This window comes from Amblyraja radiata, chromosome 19, assembly GCF_010909765.2.
Source record: "Amblyraja radiata isolate CabotCenter1 chromosome 19, sAmbRad1.1.pri, whole genome shotgun sequence".
Lineage (NCBI taxonomy): Eukaryota > Metazoa > Chordata > Chondrichthyes > Rajiformes > Rajidae > Amblyraja > Amblyraja radiata.
This window is the reverse complement of record NC_045974.1, coordinates 12,211,249-12,235,959: the sequence shown is the minus strand read 5'-3', so window position 1 is coordinate 12,235,959 and position 24,711 is coordinate 12,211,249. Positions and strand designations below refer to the sequence as shown.

Below are 24,711 nucleotides of genomic sequence, written 5' to 3'. Positions count from 1 at the left end.
TCCCACGTTCCCACCTCCCCACTCCTGACTCTCTGACCTTGCAGCATGTGCTCAGGGCGATTTACAGTGGCCATTGGGAGGAATCTGTAGACCTTGGCACAGAGAACATGCAAATGCCACCCAGGCAGAGCTGGAAGTCAGGAGACCTGTGTCTCTGGGGTTCCGAGGCAGCACCTCTCTCAGCTGCACCACTGTGCTGCAATGATTTTTGTGGTATTTAACTGCTATATCTCTTCTTAGTGTGTTTATTTAGCTTTGTTTGAACCTGCTGTCAGTCTGGATATGTGGATATCTGCAGCTGTTGTAATGTGTATAATCTGAGTGCTTTATTGGCAAGGATCATACTTTTAAACCTATGCCTGAACTCTGAGTCTATGAATAGGTCAAAAAGCAAACTGCTGGAGGACAAAACAAACTGCAGATGCTGGAATCTTGAGTAAAACACAAATGCTCGAGGACCTCAGCAAGTCTGGCAACATGTGTAGAAGGAATCGGTAGGCAACGTTTTAGGTCGGGACCCTTCAGATGCTGAGTTATTCCAGCACTTTGTTTTGCTCAAACTCCTGGAGGAAATCTATGCTCATCTCGTTTAGTTTAGTTTATTGTCGCATGTCCTGAGGTACTCTGAAAATCTCCGAGTGGTGTTGGATTCCTCCCAGACATATGGTCTTAATTTTTGCTGTTGAACGATGAATTCAGTTGAACGAGGATATGAACCTCTCCCCTACAGGGCAAAGGTGACCAAAATGCTCTCTCAGAAACAAATTTTGGGCAGAATCAGTTGTAGTATATTGCGTTGCCAGCAGAGGGCAACTGAACATCACTTTTTAGAACTGTGCCACATTGCTGTTAAAGGACTCACAGCTCTGCTCCCTTTGCCTAATCTTGCCCTACCGACCGCTATGTCTAATGTTCGGAATGGACTCTTGATTCTCTTGACTCTTGACAATCCATCAAGATCATGCCAACAAGAGACTGCAGAAGCTGGAACCTTGAGCAACAACAACGTGCTGGAGGAACCCAATGGGTCAGGCAGCATCTGTGGAGGGAAATAGATGATATTTTGGGTTAGACCCTTCTTCAGACTGCCACCCATCAGGCTCCCATCGACACCCGTCCCAATTTGACTTGCACCCCCCAGCACCCCACTCCAATTCCCCATCGCACACTCACACTAACTGTTCTATTAATTGAAAAATAAAGCACAGAAACGCATTAAAATTATTCGCCCCCTCTGCACGGCTGCAGTTTGGACATGATGATACTCTATGTCTACAGGCATCAGATACCCACCACAATCCACTGCTAATCCAGCCAGGTATTGCTGTAGGTTTGTGGACCTTGTATTCCCAGGCAGAAGCTTTGCGCGCAGGGAGCTTAGGTTTCTCTCTCCCCCCCCCTCCCCCCCCTAAGTGTGTTCACTGCTGTTTGAGCAGCTATGGTTTGGTAGCTTCACCCTCACCGACCAGCGAAATGCCTGCGTTTTCTTTTCTTCACTCATTCACGGGCTGCTGATGTTGCGAATGACCAGGGTGGTATTGTGGTGCGGTTGGGAGACCTGCTGGGTCCAGCAACCCGGGTTCAAACATGACCGTCAGGGCGAGAGACAATAGACAATAGGTGCAGGAGTGGGCCATTCGGCCCTTCGAGCCAGCACCGCCATTCAATGTGATCATGGCTGAGCATCCCCAATCAGTACCCCGTTCCTGCCTTCTCCCCATAACCCCTGACTCTGCTATTTTTAAGAGCCCTATCTTGAAAGCATCCAGAGAACCTGCCTCCACTGCCCTCTGAGAGTGGCATGGAGAATTAAAGTGTTAGGTAATGGGATCCTCTGGTTGGCACACTGCCATTTATGATCCGTCTTCCCAATGTATTGGTTGGACAGAGAACTTTTCCCAGGAGCTGGTGAGTGGGATGGAGATAATGTTGGAGGGGTTCGACTCCTCAAAATGAAAGACACAAAATTCAGGAGTAACTCAGGCACAGGCAGCATCTCTGGAGAGAAGGAATGGGTGACGTTTTCGGGTCGGGACCCTTCTTCAGACCTGATAACTCGGCTGCACACTGGTGATCGTGCGAACTAGCAGTTCCAGCCTGCTGTAAATCTTGCACCATAACAGTTTGCTGCCGAATGCATTTTATTTTCCTATTTTTAACCTCACTGGCAGCTACGAGATGGAAAACCATTGTCAATTGCCAATCAGACTGTCAAAATCTCCCTCTACCCCTGGCATTGACTCACTGACATTTTGACTGTGGATTAGAATTCTCTCGAGTGAGCCAGAATTTTCTTAACACTAACAGCTAGAAGCCTGACATTTTGATAAATGACAAAAATGTCCTGACTGTTTGCCAGAAACTCCTGACGTCTTGACAGAATCTTGAATTCCCTTCCCCATCGATCCCTGTGATATTTCACAGTTGTCTGGAACACTCTGATGCTTTTTTCCACCGTTGTTGATGAAATCTCCCTAATGCATTGTTGGGATCAGGATGTTTTGCAAAGGGGTCAAATTCCCCAACACTGATCAGAATTCCCAGAGACATTAATTGCTGAACGAAAATTCCTGGACATTTTGAAACAAGCACGACTTCTGATGGGCAAACACTTTGCTGAATTGAAACTGGGCTGAAGGTGCATGTGTGTGACCTGTTTCTGAACGGACCAAACCTCAGTGCAGGGTGGAAGTAAATGGTGCCGAGTTTTTGAGGGTCAGAGAAAGAGGGTTTGCTCATCTCAACTGGAAATTAGTTTTCGTTGACGCTGATGGAATTATTTTTCCGACGCATTCTTTCCCTCACCCAGTTGACCTGCCGACACCAAGAAGACAGTTTGTGTTGCTGCCTTATAGTGCCAGAGACCCGGATTCGATCCTGACTACAGGTGCTGTCTGCAGGGAGTTTGTACGTTCTCCCTATAACCGTGTGGGTTTTCTCCGGGTGCTCCCGGTCTCCTCCCACATTTCAAAGACTTGTAGGTTTGTACGTTAATTGACTTCTGCAAAATTGTCCGTAGTGTGTTGGATAGAACTAGTGTACAGGTGACCATTGGTCGGCAGAGACTCAATGGGCCAAAGGGCCTGTTTCCATGCTTTGAGAGGCTGGTGAAGAAACACATCTGCGCCTTCCTCCCTCGGAACATGGACCCGTTGCAGTTCGCATACCGTCCGAACAGATCCACGGACGATGCGGTCTCCCAGGTCTTGCACACCGCTCTCTCCCATCTGGACAGCCAGAAGGGGGGCTACGTGAGGATGCTGTTCATAGACTACAGTTCAGCCTTCAACACGATAGTCCCCACCAGACTGGCCGGGAAGCTAATGGAATTGGGGCTCAACACCTCCCTGTGTGCCTGGGTCCTGGACTTTCTCACCGCCAGGCCCCAGGTAGTCAATATGGGAGGGAATACATCGAAGTCCCTCACCCTGAGCACAGGATCGCCCCAGGGTTGCGTCCTCAGCCCCCTATTGTACTCCCTGTACACACATGACTGTGTGGCTAGGTTCAGCTCCAACTCATTAATTAAGTTTGCTGATGACACTGTGGTGGTGGGCCTGATCTCAGACAACGACGAGAAGGCCTACCGGGAGGAGGTGGCTGGTCTAGCACTCTGGTGCCAGGATAACAGCCTCCTCTTGAACATCAAAAAAACGAAGGAGCTGATCATGGACTTTAGGAGGGCACATCATCCGAGGACGTACACTCCATTGAGGATAAATGGGGATCCTGTGGATAGGGTGAACTGTTTTAAATATCTGGGAGTCCACATCTCCGAGGATATGACATGGGCATCACACGCCTCAGCACTCGTGAGTAAGGCAAGGCAGCGCCTTTACCACCTCAGGCAATTGAGGAAATTCAGAGTGTCTCCGAGGATCCTCCAGTGCTTCTACGCAGCGGCGGTGGAAAGCATCTTGTCCGGGAACATTACCATTTGGTTTGGGAATTGCTCTGCCAAGGACAAGACGGCTCTGCAGAGAGTAGTGCGTTCGGCCGAACGCACTATGGGAACTTCACTTGCCCCCCTGCAGGAACTATACATCAGGAGGTGCAACTCCAGAGCCAACAATATCATGAGAGACCCCTTCCACCCCTGCAATGGACTGTTCCAGCTGCTACGGTCAGGCAAACGCCTCCGTTGTCATGCGGTGAGAACGGAGAGGTTGAGAAGGAGTTTCTTCCCAGAGGCCATTCGGACTGTAAATGCCTATCTCACCAGGGACTAACTCTACTGAACGTTTTTCCTTCCATTATTTATTATGTAAAAGAATATGTGTGTTATGATTGTGTTTATAGTTTGTTTGGTTGTTTGTCTTTTGCACAAAAGTCCGCGAGCATTGCCACTTTCATTTCACTGCACATCTCGTATGTGTATGTGACAAATAAACTTGACTTGACTTGACTTGACTTGTATCGCTAAACTAAACTAAGAACTTAGAATGGTTTGTGCTGTGGAGTGGAATGTGTACACTGATGCGTGTTCTGCAGTTTATTGGTCTTACACTTGCTGTTAAGGTTAAAAAGAAAGTCAAAGAAACACACAGAACTGCAGATGTTGGAATCTTGAGCAAAGCACAAAGTGCTGGAGGAACTGAACAGATCAGGCAGTATCTGTGTAGGAAATGGACATACAATATTTTGTGTCGGGACCCTTCTTCAGACTGATTGTAGTAAGAGGGATAAAACTGGTTAAGAGGTGGCGGCTGGCAAAAGCCAGGTAAGTGATAGGTGTATATATAGGTAAAGGGGGGGGGGGGGGGAATTGGCAGCTGGATGGAGTAAGTGACAAAACTTGAGATGCAGAGGAGACAAAAGTGTCAGATAAGGAGAGAAGTGGAGTGAAATGTAAAGACTCCCTCTGGCAATGGAGTGAGGCCACACACAAACTGGATGAACAGCACCTCATATTCTGCATGGTACAAGTAAATACAGCCGCATTTTGAGAGCCAGAGAGATTTAGTTTAAATAATTTATTATTGTCATGTGTACCGAGGTACAGTGAAAAGCTTTTGTTTGTGTGCTATCCATTCAAAAAGACCATACATGAATACAATCAAGCTATATTCTACATTCTGTGTCTTCTCCTTTGCACTATAGTATTTGATTGACTAGCATACAAAAAACAAAGCTTTTCACTGTAACTCAGCGCACATGACAATAATAAACCTAAACCTGAACCCTTCTCTCTCTTCCAGTCTGTCAGCAGACAGAATAATGAGAGGTTTATACTGCTGGCTGCCTGGACAAGTTGAGCAGCACAAGAGCAGGAAACTAGGTAAAGTAGGAACTTCAGATTATTGCTGCATCTTTCCAGAATTGCAACATGACAGTCCTTACAGATACCTGTCAACTATTAGATTGCTGTCACTTTTGTTTTCCTCCCTCCCCGTTATTCAGTGCATTGCTGTGTATTTGGCTTATAAAGGGCCTCTTTCATCAGATGTAGCTTGCCAAGATCTATCCTGCGTTGATTGATAACCAACCATAATATAATTATAGGATTGTTGAACCGCTCTAGTCCAAAGTACTTGGAAACAGAGTGGGTTATTGTGATCCATCAGTGCACGGAATTGCATGCGGACTTTATGAGCATCAAACTAGAATTAGAGTTAATGTGTGCATTCATTCAGTGCTCAGCTCAATGTTTTATTCCTTTAACCTATGTTCCTTATCTCCTTAAGTAATACATTGTTTCAAAAAAGCAACTAACCATGTGAATGTCTTTGGAATAAGTTCCTTTTGTTTAGCTGGCATGGAACAGAAATTGAATGTATTTCATGAAAATTTAAAAAAACTGCAGATGCTCAGCGGTCAGTCAGTGTTTCAGGTAGAAGTCCCTTCAACAGAAGTGGGAAAGGGAGAAACAGGTTAGTGTTCAAGTTGAGGAGAAAGTGGGAGAGGGATAGATAGGACATGGGGAATATCTCTGATAGGGGGAGGTTAGGGCTGTCAGGAGGGTAGGTTGCAAAGTCATCAGGTTAATGGGATCTAAGAAATCTGCAAACTTTACATTCCATTGTTTGTATTCTCAGTTTTTAACTGCCACATTTAATAGCGTATCTTCAAGTTTTCTTCCTCTAACGGCCCATGTTCCTCTGTTTTCCAATGGATTGTGTGGCCTCTACTGCTACTCTACTGGAACTTCAGAGTGGGCTATATCAGATATCGCATTTGCCCTCTTTATCCATCTTCATAGACTAAAACCAAACTGTTTTCTCTCTTCAGTCGGAAGAAGGGTCTCGACCCGAAAGGTCACCCAATCCTTCTCTCCAGAGATGCTGCCTGTCCCGCTTAGTTACTCTAGCATTTTGTGTCTACCTTCGATTGACACCAGCATCTGCAGTTCTTTCCATGAAAACACATGTTTTCTCTCTTTACCAGTTTTAACAAAGGGTATTCAACCAGAATCATCAACTCTGCTCTCAGATGCTGCCTGACGTTGGGTGTTTCCAGCATGGTTTGTTTTTATTTGAGTACATTTCTGTTGACTTGCTGTTTTTATCCCTGAAATACCAATTTCAACCAACCTTCCACTTCACCTGCCCTATAGCATGGGGTGCAAGGGTAGAAGTATAATGAATCTCATCAGGAAGCGAGAGGACAGATGTCAAGAGGAACTGAACCATTCTTTTTCTCACGTTCACAGGAAGGAGGTGGTGGAGAACTATTCTTCAAGAATGCACTGTTGAGGCACACTGGGAGGTACACCTGCACGGCACAGACCAACGTCGACAGCACCTCAGCCTCAGCGGACCTGATCGTCAGAGGTAGGAACATATTTTGGATTTTCAGCATCTGCAGTTTTTTTTGATTTTTCACTACTGTTAATGGGTTTCACTTTATTCACAATTCCACTTAACTTCTAACACATTTCTAGCTTTATTAAAAAAATGTAAGACAACCGATTGAAGGTTCCTCTGCTAATCAGTGGTGAGGGACAATGTTTTGCAGCAAAATACATGGGACCATTGTGAGAATCTCAAGACAATCAGAGGCTTTGTCTATGATCCCCATCACCTCTTCACTATCCCAAATCCTCTAGAGGAATTCCGAGTGGCTGAGTATTGCCAAAAGCCTAGGCACGCAAGCACAACTTCCTTGCCCTGATTTTGAGTAAAAAATATTATTTTAAACAAATGATTGTTGACAAGACCTTTGGAGGAGTTTAACTGTATAACCCTGTGAGAAATCATTGGCTATATAGGAAGTTCGCATGGTGTTACAAATATTTCTTGCATTATTTTGCAAGAAAGGCAAAGGACAATTTGCTTATCTATTGGATAAACAATGGAAACTTTAGAAAAACTATTTGTCTTTTATTTGTGTTAGGCCTCATGTTTTATATATCTGGATTACGGGTATCCTGTCGATTTGACTACTAATGACAATAGAATGTTAGCTGTCAACATCTCTTTTCTTTAAAGTAGGTCTAGCAGTACGACCTCTCTCATGAACAGTCAGGTAGGTTGAGTCCAATATTCCAATGTGTGACAGTGAGAAAGAGGACAGTCCTTGGAAAATAACAGGTTCCTGAATACCCATGAAACAGTGGAGTTTTATTCAAACTGCTCCATTGATCTCAGTGTCCAACAATGGAGGTCATAATTACCCCAATGCTAAAGAAAACATATTTCAACTGTTGATCCAACTTGCTCTTCAGCAGAATCTCTTGGTTGGTAAAGTAACTGTTTCTGGTATTCACAGATCCTTTGTTGTTGCTCCAGTGACCTTCATGGAGTTGCATTATTTGTGGTATAACTGTCCCCAAACTCTCACCCTCCCCCCCCCCCCCCCCCCCCCACCCCCACCACTCAACAAACTGTACTCTTGCGGAGACCACGAAGAGAGGCCAGTTGCACATCCAGCTTTGTATTCACTTGTGTCTCATCCCAATCCGACCAGAGCCTTCATTGGTATAAGGGGGAAAACTCAAAAGACTGACAATGGTAAAAATCTCATGAGATAATGGATGAGACCAGTGCAATTGTAAGCAACTGTTCGATTTAGCATCCCTGTTACTCGGGCGGTAGCTCTGAATCTCTGATTCTTTCCTCTTGTTGTGCTCTTGTATTTTATTGGATGTGATTCTCAGGCTTTGTGAAAAACCATATTTTTAGCCATAGGATGGGGAGGAATTTCTTCAGTCAGAGGGTGATGAATCTGTGGAATTCATTGCCACAGAAGGTTGTGGAGGCTAAGTCAGTGGATATTTTTAAGGCAGAGATAGATAGATTCTTGATTGGTACGGGTGTCAGGAGTGCAGAGAAGGCAGGAGAGGAGAGTGAGGTCGAGAGAGAAAGATAAATCAGCCATGATTGAATGGTGGAGTAGACTTGATGGGCCGAATGGCCTAATTCTGTTCCTATCACGTGAACATATTGACCTTGCATCAAACACAAATAAACATTTTTTTAAATCTGTTGTTTTTTTCTCAAAAAAGCATATGGGTCCATGCATAGTTTCAGCCAAACGGAGACCCTTCATTGAGGAAAGGTTACAGCTGAGGCCAGTCAGGAGTGCGACATGAAGTATTGTAGCCTCCAGAGATTGGGAGGTATCAGAGTGCGCTCATCTAGTACATGATATAGTGTCCATAAATATATAAGTGGGGCTGCGCAGCGGAAGAGCTGCTGCCTCACAGCACCAGAGACCCGAGTTCGACACTGATCACGGGTGCTATCCATACGGAGTTTGTACGTTCTCCCCGTGACCTGCTTGGGTTTTCTCCGGGTATTCCGGTTTCCTCCCACACTCCAAAGACGTACAGGTTTGTTGGTTAATTGTCTTCAGAAAAATTGTAAATTGTCCCTAGTGTGTGTACGATAGTGTTAATGTGTGGAGATCACTGATCGGCACGGACTCGGTGGTCCGAAGAGCCTGTTGCTGCGCTGTGTAACTAAACTAAACTATATAATGTCATAAATTAGATGGTTAAGATTAAGTAGGGCCTTATAATGTTACGATTGCAAGAAGTTTGCTGTAAATTTAAAGAATACCTCAACAGAGTTGGTAACCCATCAACCTATTTTTGCGTGCCTCTTTTAAACATCATTAACTTCAGACCTTGAGGCGAGAAAAAGTTGCCATTGTGAGGAGCAGAGGCCGGAGGTCCCTGAAGATCCCTCTGACCCTGGCTGCTTTAGTTGCAGGTCTTGCCATGTCAAAGTAACCACTTACATAGAAACAGCCACGAATGTGCGATCATTTCCTTCTGTAATCTCCAACCCTGCAGAAAGGAAAGCTCAGTTTCCCCTGCTCCTGTTTTAATGATTTACCACTAATAACAGGGGTTTTCAGCCGAAAATAAAGTAGGCTTATGTGCAATTAAATGACCACTAAACAGGAAATTTATTGCAGCTAAAATTGAACATTCCACGCCGAAAAGATTTCAGAAACATTCTGATTAAGGGGTGATGCACTGAAAGGATGTAAAACAAATGAGAAGATATCGATTTGATTTACTTTTCTGTTGAAAGCCGGCACCATACATCATGCAGAATATAGACACAAAATGTTAGAGTAACTCAGCGGGTCAGGCAGCATCTCTGAAGAAATGGAAATTGGTGACGTTTGGATCAAGACCCTTCTACAACTCCAATCTGAAGAAGGGTCTCGACCCGAAACATCACTTATTGCTTTTATCCAGAGATGGTGTCTGACGCTAAGTTACTCCAGCATTTTGTATCTATCTTCGGTGTAAACCAGCATCTGCCGTTCTTTCCTATAGCATACATCAGGCACTTGGGTAGTTTATCAAATTGGTATGGATGTGGAGAGGAGAGATTTTGGGTACAGATGTGAACTACTTAAATTTCTCTTCAATGAAATATGTTTCATTTTGCTGCATCAAAATAGCAAACATATATATTTTGTTACTTTATGTAAAGTCTCCATGAGGTCATCTCTGAAGCACAGAGCAATTGGCTGAGTCCATTGACAAAATAGTGCAGTTAGAGAGAGTGAAGGGCCAGTCAATCCTCCTGCAAACTCTGATGGAAGCTTGGCGATGGGTGAATGCAAAATTAACCACTCCCAAGTAGTTCAGTGTACAGAATATCAACCTGCAACAGAAGAAAAGTTGAGAGGCATGAGAGGGATCATGTGGCACAAAGCTCAAATTTTATACCTAATAGGGAAAATGAGGATGAAAAGTGGGGAAAACCATTATACTTATTTCCTGGTAAATAACTGATTAGACAAGAACATAAGTTCATGAACTAAGAGATGACTATGATTATAGCAGTTATTCGTCCAACAGCTAGCCCTCTAATTTCTCCATATATTACTACAAAAGCAAGAAAATACAAGTCCAAATCAAAATCTTATAGACTCGTTCATCTTTAATTTGACATTTTGGCATTGGCTCCACAGCAACTACAAACCTAGCAGTTAATTATAATGAAGCCTACCTGGAAAAGCATCACAGTAGGTTATCAAACAGAAACACGAATAAGTCCTAGGAAGAAGCAGCCACAAAGATGGCTGGAGAGATAGGTTTGAAGGAGAAGTGAGAGGTGGAGAGGTTTAGAGAAAACATTCAGTCCTGGTAGGAGTTTGGTGGAGTATCGAAAACCAGGGATGTATAGTAGCTAGAATTGGAGGAGTTAGAGGCAACAAAAGGTTGCAGAGGTAGAGGGGAGAGACAACGGAAGAACTTGAAAAAGCAGGTGGCGCAACAGTAGTTGCTGCCTTACAGCACCAGAGACCAAGGTCGATCCTAACTACCTCTGCTGTCTTTATGGAGTTTGTATGTTCTCCCTGTGACCTGTTTTCTCCAGGAGCTCCGGTTTCCTCCCACATTCCAAAGACGTACAGATTTGTAGGTTAATTGGCTTGGTATAGTTGTAAATTGTCCCTAGTGTGTGTGCCATAGTGCTAGTGTAGGGGGATGCTGGTCGGCGCAGACTTGGTGGGCCGAAGGGCCTGTTCTGTGCTGTAGTTCTAAACTAAACTAACAGTTATGAGTGTTAACATGAAAGAACAAAGTTCAGTTCAGTTTAGCTTATTGTCACGTGTACCGAGGTACAATGAAAAACATTTGTTGGGTGCTATCCAGTTAGCGGAAAGACAATACATGATTACTATCGAGCCATCCACAGCATGCAAATACGTGATAAAGGAATAATGTTTATTACAAGGTACCTGTAGACAGTGAGCAATCTCAGCAACATGGGGAGGGGAAGCATTGGTCAGCAGCTTAAGGAGAGCTACCCATTGATCCACCTTCGATCTCACCCGCTGAGTTTCTCCAGCATTTTTGTCTGCCTTTTCCAGCATCTGCAGTTCCTTCTTAAACACTACCAATAATTATGTTGTGTTTACATGACTGCGGTGTATGTTTCATTGGTTTGGCCAGCAGGGTGCACACTTCCTCTAATAAAAGGCACCGGAACTATCTTCACTCCGATTTGGCTGCTGTGCTGGCATCACACGTCCAGGACCATTGCTCCTTTTTTATGTTGTCTTGCTGAGGTATGTGTGATGGTGTAATATGTCTCTGCAGAACAGGACATTTTTTCCTTCAGCATTACCGGTTAATACTGTATTATTGCTGTCTCATGTCTGCCCATTTACCCCAGAGACCTTTAATTTGTAAACTGTAACATTTGCATTAAATGCCGTATAGTTGCAAATATATTTGTGCATTTAAGTATCCTTCAGCCCTCTAGTTGTTCAGGTATTCTGTGTGACTTTCTTCATACTGAACACTTCTTGTTCTGCTATTGATTACCATTACTTTCAAAACTCTGGGATCCCTTCCCCTAAATTGAGAACATTCCTCAGATTGGCACAAAGTGCTGGAGTAACTCAGTGTCAGGCAGCATCTCTGGAGAAAAAGGATGGATATTTCAGGGCTGAACCCTTCTTCAATCTGAGAGTCTTCTGTAGAATCTTTAGACTTTAGATACAGCGTGGAAATAGGCCCTTCAGCCCTCTGTCCACACCAACCATCAATCACCCCATAGACCAACTAGCGATCACCATCCAACACACTAGAGACTGGCGCAGTAAGGCAGCAGTTCTACCGCTGTACCACCCTGCTGCCCCATTCTGTCTCGGTCACAGAGATCATTGAAAACAGATTGATAGATTTCTGTTTTTTACAGGGATCAAGAGACATGGAAATTGGTGATTGAGATAGATCAACCATGATTTCATCCAATGGAGGAGCAGGCTTGAGGCCTTAAATGACCTACTCTTGCACCTATGTCTTACAGATTGCATTTTTATAGCAATTTTCACATTCTGAATGTTAGTGAAATGTGGAAGTTCCACAAACAGAGGTTCAATACATAACCAGGTCGGATTGCCGAGCAACAGGCAAGGCAGACCACCGAGGGAATTCTCTGCCAACAGTGCGACCGGAGTCTCTGTCTGCATGAGGCTTCAGTCTAACAGAGTATCATTGCCCCAGATAGATCATAGGACAGTATGGCACAGGACTGGCCTTTGGGTCCACAATGTCTGTGCTGAACATGATGCCAAATTAAACTAATCTCACCCTGCATATTGCTCCATATCCCTCCATTCCCTACATATCCATGTGCATATTTAAAAGCCTCTCAAAAACCACTATCGTATATGCTTACACCACCTGGCAGCCTGTACCAGGCATCCACCACCCTCTGTAAAAAAGACCTGCCCCGCGTATCTCCTCCAAACCTACTCCCGCTGATCTTGAACCTGTGCTATCTTGTCACGAACACTTCCACCCTGGGGAAAGGGTTCCACCATCTATCCTATCTTTGCTTCTCATAATTTTGTAACCTTCTCCTCTCAGCATCTGACATTCCAGAGAAAACAATCCAAGTTCGTCCAGCGACTTGAGCCCATTTGCTTCAGAGGCAAGAGTACCAGCCATGAGTCGCAATGTTCAACACACCTTTTCCAGAGTATTGCTGACAGAGAGGATAGACAGTCCAAGTGACATGGGATGGCGGGACTGACATATGATGAAATAATGGATCAACTGGGCTTATATTCACTGGAATTTAGAAGGATGAGAGAGGATCTTATAGAAACATACAAAAGGGATTGGACAAGCTAGATGCAGGAAAAATGTTTACGATATTGGGGGAGTCCAAACCAGAGTTCACAGTTTAAGAATAAGGGGTAGGCCATTTAGGACTGAGATAAGGAAAAACTTTTTCATCCAGAAAATTGTGAATCTGTGGAATTCTCTGCCACAGAAGACAGTGGATGTTTTCAAGAGAGAGTTCGATATAGCTCTTAGGGCTAATGGAATCAAGAGATATGGGGAGAAAGCAGGAAAGGGGTACTGATTTTGGATGATCAGCCATGATCATATTGAATGGCTCGAAGGGCCAAATGGCCTATTCCTGCACCTATTTTCTATGTTTCTATGTGTGGAGAGAGAAACAGAATTAACATTAGTTATGAACAGTCATTGCCTTGAAGCGTTGAATCTGCATCTTGATCCGCAGATGCTGCTTGACCTGTGGAGTATTTCCGGTGCTTTCCATTTTTGCTTCAGAATATATGCGACTACAGTATTTTATTTTTGGATGTTGCTAAGAATAGCTGGAGGAGCAACTTGCAACCTGGATCTGTCAACTGGAAACAAGGTCAAAGAGCACTCTTCCCCAATTTTATGATACACACATGATCCTGGAAGGCCAAGCTAATTGAAGACCCAACAACAGCAAGACCATTGCCCCATCCAGTAGTAGTGTCTCTTTCTCTTGGCTGCTGTTAACTCATTTTGGCTGTTTTGCTCCTGCAGAAAATAATTTTAACATCTGATTCAAATCTGCAAATAAAGCAGCCATTGTTCCCTGGGAGACTATTAATTTAATTATCAATTAACAAGGTGTTTATCCTGCCTGGATTATCAGGCTTGCTTCCTCTCAAGTGGATCTCTGTTTATCATATCGGTTAGCATTAACAACCCTTTCTGCTCCCTCTCATCAAAATCCCTCAAACTGCAGTGTCTTGAAGTTAGATCCAATCAGATGTTTTTAATTTCCAAAATTCTGTCTGTCTAAAGATACATAAATGTATATCATTTTCTTTTTTGGATACGAAAGTTCTGGTTTTGCCATAGTGGTTATAAATAATAAGCCATCGACATTCATAACTCCCTCTCAGCATGTAACTTGGAATACATTTGAAATGATGGGTTGAACCCTGCTGGGTTGGAGTCGGTTGTTCCGATCAGAACCACTGTCTTTGAGCCTCAGACTTCCACGTGGACTGAACTGTGTCAGGAGGCGCCTCATCTAGGGCACATGGTCTAGAGTGGCACGGTGGTGCAGTGGTAGAGTTGCTGCCTTATGTGCAGTCTGTACGGAGTTTGTACGAACTCCTGTGACGGCGTGGGTTTTCTCCGAGATCTTCGGTTTCCTCCAAAAGTCCAAAGACATGCAGTTTTGTAGGCTGTGCAGTAAAGAACCTATACCCTTCAAAGGTTTCAAAGGTCTATTATTGTCACATATACCAATTAAGGAACAGTGATATTCGAATTACCATACAGCCATACTAAAAAAAAAAGCAACAAGGCACACAACTACATAAAAGTTAACATAAACATCCACCACAGCGGATTCCCCACATTCATCACTTTGATGGAAGGTAATAAAGTCCAATCCTCTTACTCTTTATACTTCCACCGTCGGGGCGATCGAAGCTCCCGCAGCCGGCGGTCGATGCTCCCGTGGCTTGGAGCTCCCGAAGTCGGTCTCTAACCAGAGACTGGGAGCTGCACGATGTTGATGTCTGCAGGCTCCCGCGGTTGGAGCTCCCGAAGTCGGTCTCTAGTAAAGGCTGCCAACTCCTCGATGTTAGGCCGCAGTGCGGATGGAGATACGATACAGAAAAATATTAAAATAAAATAAAAATCACAACAAAAATAATGAACACTCCCCCCCCCCCCCATCTCTCTTAGTTTTGTTGTGGTTTTTATTTTTGTTTAATATTTTTAATTATTTCAGTGCAGTTGTACCTTTAATTGAGTTGCTTGTAACTCATTGTCACCTAGACCACTGCTAACAATGGCCTATCTCCTTTATCATCATTACTTTTTTTGCATATATTTCATTTAATTGTGCTATATCTCTCTATATCACCATCTATATCACTGTCTATATCTCTTGTTTCTCCTTACCCGACTCTCAGTCTGAAGAAGGGTCTCGTCCCGAAACGTCACCTGTCTCCAGAGATGCTATTTTCTCCAGAGATGCTGTCTGACCCGCTGAGTTACTCCAGCTTTTTGTGTCTATCTTCGGTTTAAACCATCATCTGCAGTTCCTTCCTGCCCAGAGTTCATTGTTGGGGCTTGGAGGAAACACTCAGCATTGTTTGGTCCTCATAGATTTATAGACATATATAGTATGGAAATAGGCCCTCAGACCCAACTCATCCATGTCAATGCATGATTGTAGTCTGGACTGTTAGCTCAAGTTGTTTTTGTTTCTGTTTGTTTGCTCATTTCTCTGGTAGGACTCCTGAGGGTTGGTGCCCCTGTGTTTGTGCGTGTGTGTATATATTGGCGATATTGTGTTTGTATGCATACAGGATGCAGAGGGGCAGAAGATGTCCCTCTTTATTACGTGAAATCTTTGAGTAGCTACAGCTGTCAACCTGCATCACTGTAAAGCAATCTCTGCAAACATCAGAGGGCATTTGGCTAGGATTGGCCTTTACTTGGCAGTGTGCCATTACCATGGTTCACTGAAGCAATTGGAAAGATTTCAGCAAAGATCGAAGACATTAACGCTCAGCAGCAAAGATGCGTACACTTTGAAGGCACACACTTTTAAAATAGGTCATTCCTGTGATTAACCATGAAGTTTGGTTTTCTTTTGAAAGTAAAGATTTACACAAGATAATCCAACATCTTAATGAAGGTGGGATGTGCAGTGCCAAAATTTATGATTCAAAATGAATTTGTGAGAAATGTGGTGCTTATTGAGATCTTGTACTAGTAAGTACAGATCACCCTCCTGGTCTTGGACTGGAAAAGAATAGTCACATTTTTTATATGTTGTCTTTAACATCAGATGGAGATTGAAGTAATTGAGTTTATTTTGTATTGTCTCAAATTTTCTGTCACAGCTTAATGCAATAAAGAGTTCATTCTGAAACGCGCGCAGAGAAGATTTATGAAAATATTGCCAGGAGGGCTAGAGCTCTAGGGAGAGGTTCGGCAGACGAGGACTTTATTGGAGCACAGGAGGATGAGGGGTGATGTTATAGAGGTGTATAACATGATGAGGGGAGTCTTTTGCCCAGAGTAGAGGAATCAAAGACCAGAGGACATATAATAGGTTTAAGGGGAGAGGGGATTTAATGGTAACCTGGGGGGCAACTTTGTCACACAGAGGGCTGTGGGTTTATGGAACGATCTGCAGGAGAAGGTAGTTGAGGCAGGTACTAGTTTAGTTTATTTTTGTCATGTGTACCGAGGTACAGTGAAAATCTTTTGTTGCGTGCTAACCAGCCAGGAGAAAGACAATACATGATTACAAGCAATCCATTTGCAGTGTATAGATACATGATAATGGAATAACGTTTAGTTCAAATAGAAGCCAGCAAAGACCGATCAAGGATAGTCCAACGGTCACCAAAGAGATGACCTGCTCAGCATTACTCTCCGGTTGTGATAGGATGATTCGGTTGCCTGAACAGCTGGGAAGAAACTGTCCCTGAATCAGGTGGACAGGTACATGGATAGGAAAGATTTGGAGGGATATGGGCCAAACATGATGTGGTAGGACTAGCGTAGATGGGGCATCTTGGTTAGCATGGGCAAGTTGGGCTGAAGGGCCTGTTTCACTGCTGTATTGTAACTCAAGAACCTTAGAATGCCTGGTGTTACTAAATGACACTTTAATTGTTTATTAAATACGGGTTGGTCATGAATTCCTGTCTGTAAACACTGCCTGATTTCTGGGAATTTCAGACTCTTGTGAACATGCTTTCCTTCTCCAAGCCTGACAGCGTTGAACTGGTGCCCTCAAAAATATTGTTATCCATTTACAAATAGCATCCTTGAAATTGTTTAAAAATGCCATTCTTTAAACAAAAACTATGGCATTGTGATTACCCAAACAGGCATTTTGGCTTTGCAGATACAATTTTTGTATCTCTGTGATTGGTATTTCCTAATTCCTGTGCATTCTGTTACTTGCAGCCAACTCAATGGCTCCAATTTCATCTGTTGTGCTGAAGAATAAAGACATGCGTTTCCCTCGCGCCTTTCACTGTCTGCCATACATCTGCCAATGAATCCCTTCGCTACAGCTCCTCTTTCATTTCCTATTATTCCAATTCTAGTTGCCTCTGTCAGTCTTTAGTGTTCCTGTTTTTTAACCCAGAGAGCTGTGGAAATCTCTGCCACAGAAGGCAGTGGAGGCCAATTCACGGGATGTTTTCAAGAGAGAATTATATTTAGCTCTTAGTGCTGACGGAATCAAGGGATATGGGGACAAAACAGGAACGGGGTACTGATTTTGGATGATCAGCCATGATCATATTGAATGGCGGTGTTGACTCGAAGGGCCGAATGGCCTACACCTGCACCCTATTTTCTATGTTTCTATGTTATTTTAAATTGACTACGAAACATAATTGGCTGCAATGTAAAACATGGCACAATAGAATTGCATGCCTTTTATTTATTTCTTCGGGACAGTGGGAGAAATTGCTTCAAATGGCGTGGTTGGAAGTAACAGAATGAGCCAGAATTTCTAACATTGCAAGAATCCCATCAGGACTGGAACGGTGAACTGTGACTCATTTGTTGTGACAGTTGGTCAAACTCTTATTAGACACAAAATGCTGGAGTGACTCAGCGGGACAGGCAGCATCTCTTGAGAGATGGAATGGGCGACGTTTCGGGTCGAGACCCTTCTTCCAACTTATCTAATTTGCAACCAGGTTTTGGGAATAGAAGCCTTTTGGGCAAGGGACCTGAGAATTGAGAGGTTGGAACATCATAGGAAGGGACTGTAGTGTTTAGTTTGAGGGAAGATGTTTATGATTTGGTAAGGTCATAAGTGTGAAAAGTAGGTAAAGATTGCCCCAAGAATCTGGGAGAAAGGGACTCATACTCATTTCCTAGGATCTCTGGACCAGTTAAAACCCTGTGATCAGAATCCAGGTCATAAATCTGGTGAGCTGACCACACATCAGAAGGCCTGCTGTCGTGTTCTTCTGTTAATACTGGCGTTTTTGTACACGTCATTTTGGCCTTGGAGATTGGGCTCCTGGAACTCTGTATCAACCATTCAAGTGAAACAGTTGATGTGCATACTTTGTGTGTCACTTGTCTCTCGTGCCTTTCTGCCCCAGGAGGTCTGTGAGGGCCCCACTCAACCTACCAGTTTGTAGGCATTGGGGTCAGTGAATACTGCCTGGATCATGTGCATCCTGATAGAGAGGGACATGCACACTATCTACAGGGAGAAACTGGAGGAAGGAGGGGTCTGGGCAGGGGGATAGAGGGAAAGAGAGAAACTTAAACTGAATAGAGAGAGTAAAATATATATAAACTGAGGGTAGAGAGAAAGAAAAGCAAAGAATGAGGAGAGAGAAACATAAAGAATAGAATTAGAGCAAGAGAAGCATAGGCAGACGTAGGAGGAGGTAATGGGTAGACAAAGAGAGAAACTGGAGGAAGAGGGTCGAGAAATGAAAGGAAACACAAGATACAGGGAGGAAGGCTTCACATTTGCACATTTTATTCTGTCTGAGGCTTTCCAGCTTTGGCAGTACTGGGCTTCAGTGAGAGTGCGTGGGAGTTTGCGAGGTGTAATTCAGGTTTATTTATTAGTTACAGGAAGTTTCTGCCTGGAAAGTTTCGGAAGAAGTTCCTTGTGTCAACAGTATTGTGAAATTAGTGGCCCATTGCCTAGTGCATCTCACTGAGGCCAAGGGTGAAGGAATATCACAGAAGCTGTTTGCAATTTAGTTATTATTTTTCTATTTGGTGTTTTGTTTAATGTATGAATTAGTTATTTCGCTGCGCAACCAAATTGTCAGGTATTTTATCCCAGACTTGGTGATATATAAGCACAACTCAGAAACACATTGCATTTCGAACAGTTTAGAAAAACTAAACTTTACAGATATTGGGAATGTGAAATAATAGAGCTGGAGAGCACGTCCATACCAACCTTTTTACTCATGACACTAATTCTATTTGACATTGATATTCCCATAATTTTCTATCTATATACCTGTATAGAGTTGATCTAAAGACAGATGCAATCTTTCAGAATTTGTTGCGGACTGTTCAGAAAGATCATTCCCTGGTCAAATTTCTTGTTAGCCACATATCCTGTTTATGTTAGCAAAACCGCTTAAAATAGAAGCCTCTTTTGAAAGCCAGAGAAGTTAGGAATTTGCCCTATTTTGTTGGAATGCTGGATTTCTGGCTACAAATATCACTGTTGTTTTAATTTGCAAACAAGCTTCACTCACTGATGTCCCCTCACCCTGTTGTTGCCGGTGTTGTATTCCACCTTTAGTTTAGATAAGTTTAGTTTAGAGATACAGCACGGAAACAGGCCTGTCGGCCTACTGAGTCAGCGCCGACCAGCGAATCCTGCACTCCAACCTGTATGTCTTTGGAGTGTGGGTGGAAACCAGAGCATCCGGAGAAAACCCATATAGGTCACAGGGAGAGAACGTACAAACTCCGTACAGACAGCACCCTTAGTGAGGATTGAACTGGATCTCTGGCATTGTAAGGCAGCAACTATACCGCTGCCCCACTGTGCTACAAGGAACAAGTTGTGTGAGGAGTCTGATGTGAGTGGAATGCATACTAGGAATTTTCATGTTTGGAAAATTCTACAGTTCACAAGGTGTGCGCTGCTGTTACATTTAATGCAACACTCCAGACTACACATCAATGCAAAATGTATTTTTATTAAAAGCAGCAATTCACACCTATCAGAAGGCAAGTATTTCCCACTCGCCCAAGTTCAGGAGGCTTTGGTCCACTCTCAGCTACCAGTGTCTTTTGAAGTACTTGTTTTATATGAGAAGTCTTATTTCAGTACGCTTTCCTGTCACTGACTAGCAAACTCTGGGAGGAAAGACGAGGCAGGCATTGGAATACGTCATCACACAACTGATTATCCTTATAGTTGGCCTTTAAGAGAGTTATTTAAAAATGCAGTTAGTACCAGCCAACCAGTACTGCTCATGTGTGTTATATAATGATAGACCTGCCTCCACCTGTGCTATACCCCAGTGTCATAGAGACAGACCTGTCCCCAATTGTATTGGACCATACATTATATCGTTATAGACCTGTCCCCACCAGTACTGAACCTAGTGTTCTACAGCGACAGACCTGTCCCCACCTGTACTGCACCCCAGTGTTAGATAGTGACAGATCTGTCCCAATTTGCATTATACTACAGTGTTATTCAATGACAAACTTGTCCCCACCAGTATTATATGTGACACATCTGTACCCCCAGTATTATATCCCAGTATTATACAGTGACAGACCTGTCCCCATCAACACAGTGGCAGAACTGTCCCCATTATTATTGTACCCAAGTTGTACAGTGACAAGAACTGTCTCCTAGTACTGAATCCCAGTGTTGCATTGTATTTCGTTGACAGTAAATGTTTTGGACTCTATTGGGATCATCAAACATCAAAATGCAAGTTCAGGTTTTTATTTTTCACTCACTGTGTTCTGTACCTATGAGCTACTATGAACACTTTTTTAAAATCTCATGCGTCCATGGTTGGTTTAGGAATCCAGGTATATCTGTTTACTCAGTCCTAGAGTTGGCTTGTATCATTTGGCACGATTAAATGCATTTCTTGGGATGCAGATGAATGAGGTAAATGAACTGCTGGTATGGATTGAGATCGCCAATGGTGAGCTGAATATCCTCCAGCTGTTGACCTAGGCATTCACGACCCTTGTTACTCACGTAAAAGGTGCAAAACTAAGGCATGAAACTGGAATTAAAGCACCATTGAATACTTAATTTGGGAAGCAGCTTCACAAGGACTCTGGGTATTGAGTTTTGTTTAGTTTAATTTAGAGATACAGCACGGAAAAATGGCCCTTCGGCCTACCGAGTCCGCATCGACTAGCGATCCCCGCACGCTAACACCATCCTACACACACGAGGGATAATTTACATTTATAACAAGCCAATTAACCAACAAACCTGTACGTCTTTGAAGTGTGGGAGGAAACCGAAGATCTCAGGGATAACCAATGCAGTTCACGGGAAGAACGTACAAACTCCATACGGACAGCACGTATAGTAAGGATCAAACCCGGGTCTCTGGCGCTGTAAGGCAGCAACTCGATGGCTGCGCACCCATGCTGCCCAGTGAAGTGTGGGTACAATTGGGCACCTTTCTAAAGCTTTACTTGAACCCCTTCATTCCCCTGAGCTAATCACGGTGCCACTGGCGATTTCAGTCACTCCCAACATGAATCAGTCTGTCCCTAGAACTCAGTAAACAGGATATATTGGGCTCCTGCATTAGCGATGAAAGGACGAGAATAAGAAAGGATTCACAGTAATTCTTACATGCAGAGCACAGGATGTGAAAAACTAAATCCTAAACTTGCATTTATATGTATTTCAAAATGTTTTGCAATCAATTAAATGCTGTACAACATTGGTAGCGCAGAAGGCTGAGGGGTTATCATATAGAAGTGTGTAAAAACATGAGGGAATAAATGGGATAAATGCACTGTCTTTTCCCCAGGGGAGAGGAATCAAGAACCAGAGGACTTGGGTTTAAGGTGAGAGGGGCAAGAGAGGAACCTGAGGGATAACTTTTTCAAAGGTAAACACAAAATGCTGGAGTAACTTAGCGGGACAGGCAGCATCTCTGCAGAGAAGGAATGGGTGACGTTTCAGGTCGAGACCCTTCAGTCTTCCTTCCTTGTCTCCAGAGATGCTGCCTGTCCCGCTGAGTTACTCCAGCATTTTGTGTCTACCTTCAATTTAAACCAGCATCTGCAGTTCTTTCCTACACATTTTGGGCAACTTTTCACTCAGATATAAGATGGATATATGAAATGGGTTGCCTGAAGAGGTAGGTTACGCAGGTACTATAACAGCATTTAAAAGACACTTAAACAGGTACATGAGTGGGAAAGGTTTAGAGGTAAATGGGCCAAGCGTGGGGAAAATGGAACTAGCTTCGATAGGACGTCTTTGTCGGCATGAGTAAGTTGGCCAAAGGGCCTGTTTACATGCTCTATGACAGTATGTATCCTTTGCATCAGCATTCCACTCACAATATTAACTGTACCTTTGCTCCTTCATCACAATCAGTTTGTCCCTTGTCAGATCACTTGAGCTGGAAACAGCTTTTCAGCCCCTCAAGCCTGTTCTGCCTTTCTGTCAGACCACAGGTTAATTAATGGAACCCCATTTATCCTGACTCTCAGTCTAAAGAAGGGTCTCGATCCAAATTGTTGCCTATTCTTTTTCTCGAGAGAGAGAGATGCTGCCAGATCCGCAGTTACTCCAGCATTTTGTGTCTATTTACTTGCTTTGATACCACTTGGCATGGACATTCCTTCTAACACACATCTCTCAATTGTCAATGTTTTCTGTTGTCCTTTTCTCAACTGCTAATTTTAGAAAAAAGCTATTTCTTGAGCCACTATTAACGTGGTGTAGCAAAAATGAATAACTACTCCAAAAAAATAAGAATGTTCTCACAAAGCTTTTGCTTCCTTTGTGCAAACGAGTCTTCCGGACAATGCTAAATGGACCAGCTCAAATGTTAAAATTATGGGCCTTTATCCTCACACCCAAGCAGAGGAAATAGTTTCTCTGTATCAACTCATTTAATCATCTGAAGCAACTCAATTATTTCACCACTAATACTCCGCACCACCGGGAATACAAGCCTAATATTCATAATTGAACTCTTAGCTCCAATATTGTTCCGGTAAATCTGCACAGTATTCCTCCAAGACCAACGATTTTCCCATTGACACACTGTACTTGGAACTTAACATAGTGATCTAGGTACATATTCCTGTTGCCATTGTGAATTTCCAATGATTGTCAGTATTTCCTGCCTTGCAGGAGGCTCTCTGTCAAATGTGCGTAGGTGAGTGCTAGAATCTGGTAGAGGTTGATGGAAATACGGACGGAAATGTGGGCCTCTCTGTCTGCCTCTCTTTGTCTGTCTCTCCCACCATCCACCGCAGCCTCTAACTTTTGCAAATTATCTTCCAGGCTGTGCTGCTGAGCTAGATATGAATTGATCTTTGTAACGGAGCTTCCTAACCCGGGGCTTTAAAACTTTATGCTATGTTTTCTTCGCCTGTCACTGAAAATAAGGTTTGAAATTCTGCAGAATGGCTCCACACACAGTGCACCAACAAGGGTTGTGTCTGGGACTCGCCAAATAGTGGGTCCCTTGCGTCAAAGAACCATAATAATACAGACACATACCTTTCAACATCTTGAATAAATGCCAACCATCCAGCACCCACTTACACAAACTAAAAGCTTTTCACTGTGTCTCAGTACACTGGACAATAAACTAACTAAAGACAAACATCCAATTTTATTCTCCTCAAATTTGCATCCACTCTTCCTAGATTCTACCATTTATCTACACTTGGGCAATCCACAGTGACCAATGCACTCACCATCTTTGCGATGTGGAAGGAAACCAGAGCTCCCCGAGGAAACCCAAGCAGTCGCAGGGAGAATGTGCAAATTCCACAAAGATGGCACTGGAGGTTATGATTGTACCTGGGATGTTGGAACTGGGAGGCAGCAATTCTACTAGCTGTCCCACCTAGAAGCCAGTGGTAAAGAACCCTAGCCCAATAAATTATAGTGTCAAACCACATGGAAACGGGATCCGCAGCCCACTGAGTCCATGCCAACCATCATTCCCCTATGTACACTAATTCTAAACTCATCTCAAGTATTCCCCCCATATTTCCATCAACTTCCAGATTCTAGCACTCAACTACACCCACTTGACTGGCCAATTAACCTAACAACCCACACACAATGGAACATGGGAGGAAACAGACGCACCCAGAGGAAATCCATGTAATCACCAGGAGAATGTGCAAATTCCACAGACTATGGGATTACCAGGATTGACCCAGTTGGGGTGGGGAGGGAGGGTTCAGCTGGACCTGTGAAGCGGTGGTCCTACTTGCTGCACCACTCTGCCAATCTACGCTGTGCAGTTTGTTGGTAGATGTTCTTGAGAAGGCAAAGAGGAATAAAGTGAGTCGACGGCCGTTTAATTGAACCACCTTTAGATTGACCTCTAGATGTCAGCTCATCTACATCGGTGAGACCAAGCGTAGGCTTGGCGATCGTTCCGCCAAACACCTCCGCTCGGTCCGCATTAACCAACCTGATCTCCCTGTGGCTCAGCATTTCAACTCCCCTCCCATTCTGAATTCGACCTTTCTGTCCTGGGCCTCCTCCATGGCCAGAGTGAGCACCATCGGAAATTGGAGGAGCAGCACCTCATATTCCGCTTGGGAGGTTTGCACCCTAGCGGCATGAAAATTGACTTCTCCAATTTCCGGTAGCCCTCGCTGTCTCCTCCCCTTCTCAGCTCTCACTCAGCCCTCTGGCTCCTCCTCTTCCTTTCTCCCCCTACATCAGTCTGAAGAAGGGTTTCGGACCGAAACGTTGCCTATTTCCATCGTTCCATAGATACTGCCCTCACCACTGAGTTTCTCCAGCACTTTTGTCT

At 43.7% G+C, this 24,711-nt stretch overlaps 1 protein-coding gene across 3 annotated transcripts in view; it reads left to right on the top strand.

The window, feature by feature from the left end:
• The window catches only part of cntn1 (contactin 1), a 455,514-nt gene that overhangs the window by 241,584 nt on the left and 189,219 nt on the right, over positions 1 to 24,711 (top strand). For all 3 annotated transcript variants that reach the window (XM_033037676.1, XM_033037677.1, XM_033037678.1), the window contains one exon: positions 6,650 to 6,770. In XM_033037676.1, coding sequence (XP_032893567.1) covers positions 6,650 to 6,770 — 121 coding nt within the window. The remainder of the gene's footprint in view (positions 1 to 6,649; positions 6,771 to 24,711) is intronic.